Source organism: Orycteropus afer, unplaced genomic scaffold, assembly GCF_000298275.1.
Source record: "Orycteropus afer afer isolate SDZICR_OR568_19922 unplaced genomic scaffold, OryAfe1.0 scaffold00082, whole genome shotgun sequence".
Classification (NCBI taxonomy): Eukaryota; Metazoa; Chordata; class Mammalia; order Tubulidentata; family Orycteropodidae; genus Orycteropus; species Orycteropus afer.
Window position 1 is genome coordinate 8550864 of NW_006921669.1, and position 1273 is coordinate 8552136.

Below are 1273 nucleotides of genomic sequence, written 5' to 3' on the forward strand. Positions count from 1 at the left end.
GATAACTGCCTCAGAAACCCAAGGAGGGGTCACTGTGAGTTGGGACTGACTCGACAGCAGTGAGTTTGGTTTGGTTTGGGTTAATTTTCTAATAACATCACTCAGAAAATCAGTGGAAATTCAATTCTTCAAGAGCAGATGCTTCAGTGGCCCTTCCTCCCTACCTCCCACTGCTACTCTGGCCATTTGTTTGGCAAAGTGTCCGTTTCTTTTCACAGTTCCTTTGGGTGTAGAAGCAAAAGCAGATCTACTGGAGTGGGCGTGGGTTGAACTTGCTGTTGACCAAACCGTAGATGTTGTGGTCTCTATGATATATACTCCTGGAGAGTTTTATTGCCATGTACTTAAGGAGGATGGTAAGTTGACTCTTCTCATTTGTTTCTTTTCGTAAATACATTGGCATAAATACTAAGTTAAGATTAAGATGAGTTTGTTACTGACTGATAAAAGCACTCTCTTCAAGAAAGGCCAAGTGGGTATTGGTACCTCCAAGAAAGGTTTAGTTCTGTTTTAAGTCAAGTCATTATTTCTACTTCCAATCTCTCTTTATATTTCAATTAGTTTAGATTTCACAAAATGTCTTGTAAATTCCATTTCTGAAAATTAAGTTGTTAATTTTATTGAAATATAACATACAGAGAGATAAGTGCACAAACAAGTGTGTGGTGTAGTGAATTATCACAAAGTCAACACACTCTTATAACCAGCATCTAGGTCAAGAAATAAAGCCTCACCGATATCCCAGAAGTTTCTTCACGTCTCCTTTGATCTCTGCCCTTTCCTTCTCTCAGAAATAAACACTATCCTGCCTTCTAACAGAATAAATCCATTTTTCCTGGTTTTGAACTTTGTATAAATGGAGGCCTACAACATGTCCCCTTCTGTGCCTTGCTGTTTTTCCTCTTCCCATTGTTTGTGAGATTGAGCCATTGTTTCTCCATGTGGCTGTAGCTTACTCTCTTTGTTGCTGCATAGTCTTCCATTGTGTGAACATACCACAACCCATTACTCCTTTCTACTGTTGGTCATTTGGGTTGTTTCCTATCTGGAGCTTTAAAATGATGTTGCTGTGGACATGCCTAGTCAGACCTGGTGCACATGTGTGTGCACTCCCATCAGGTGTGTACCTAGGAGTGAAATTGTAGGGTTGGAAAGGGTATTGAGAGCTCTGGTGGTACAGCAGTGTTGGAAACTCACTTGGTGCCAACTGAAAGGTTGGTGCTTCGAAGCCATCTGGCTGCTCTGTGGGAAAAAAGACCTGGCAGTCTGCTTC

The 1273-nt window shown here is 41.1% G+C and overlaps 1 protein-coding gene across 1 annotated transcript in view; it reads left to right on the plus strand.

Annotated features, from left to right (window-relative positions):
* Positions 1-1273, plus strand: part of TDRD1 (tudor domain containing 1) — a 70190-nt gene that overhangs the window by 44089 nt on the left and 24828 nt on the right. Inside the window, exon 15 of the mRNA XM_007941612.2 lies at positions 219-356. Within this exon, the coding sequence (XP_007939803.2) occupies positions 219-356 (138 nt within the window). The remainder of the gene's footprint in view (positions 1-218; positions 357-1273) is intronic.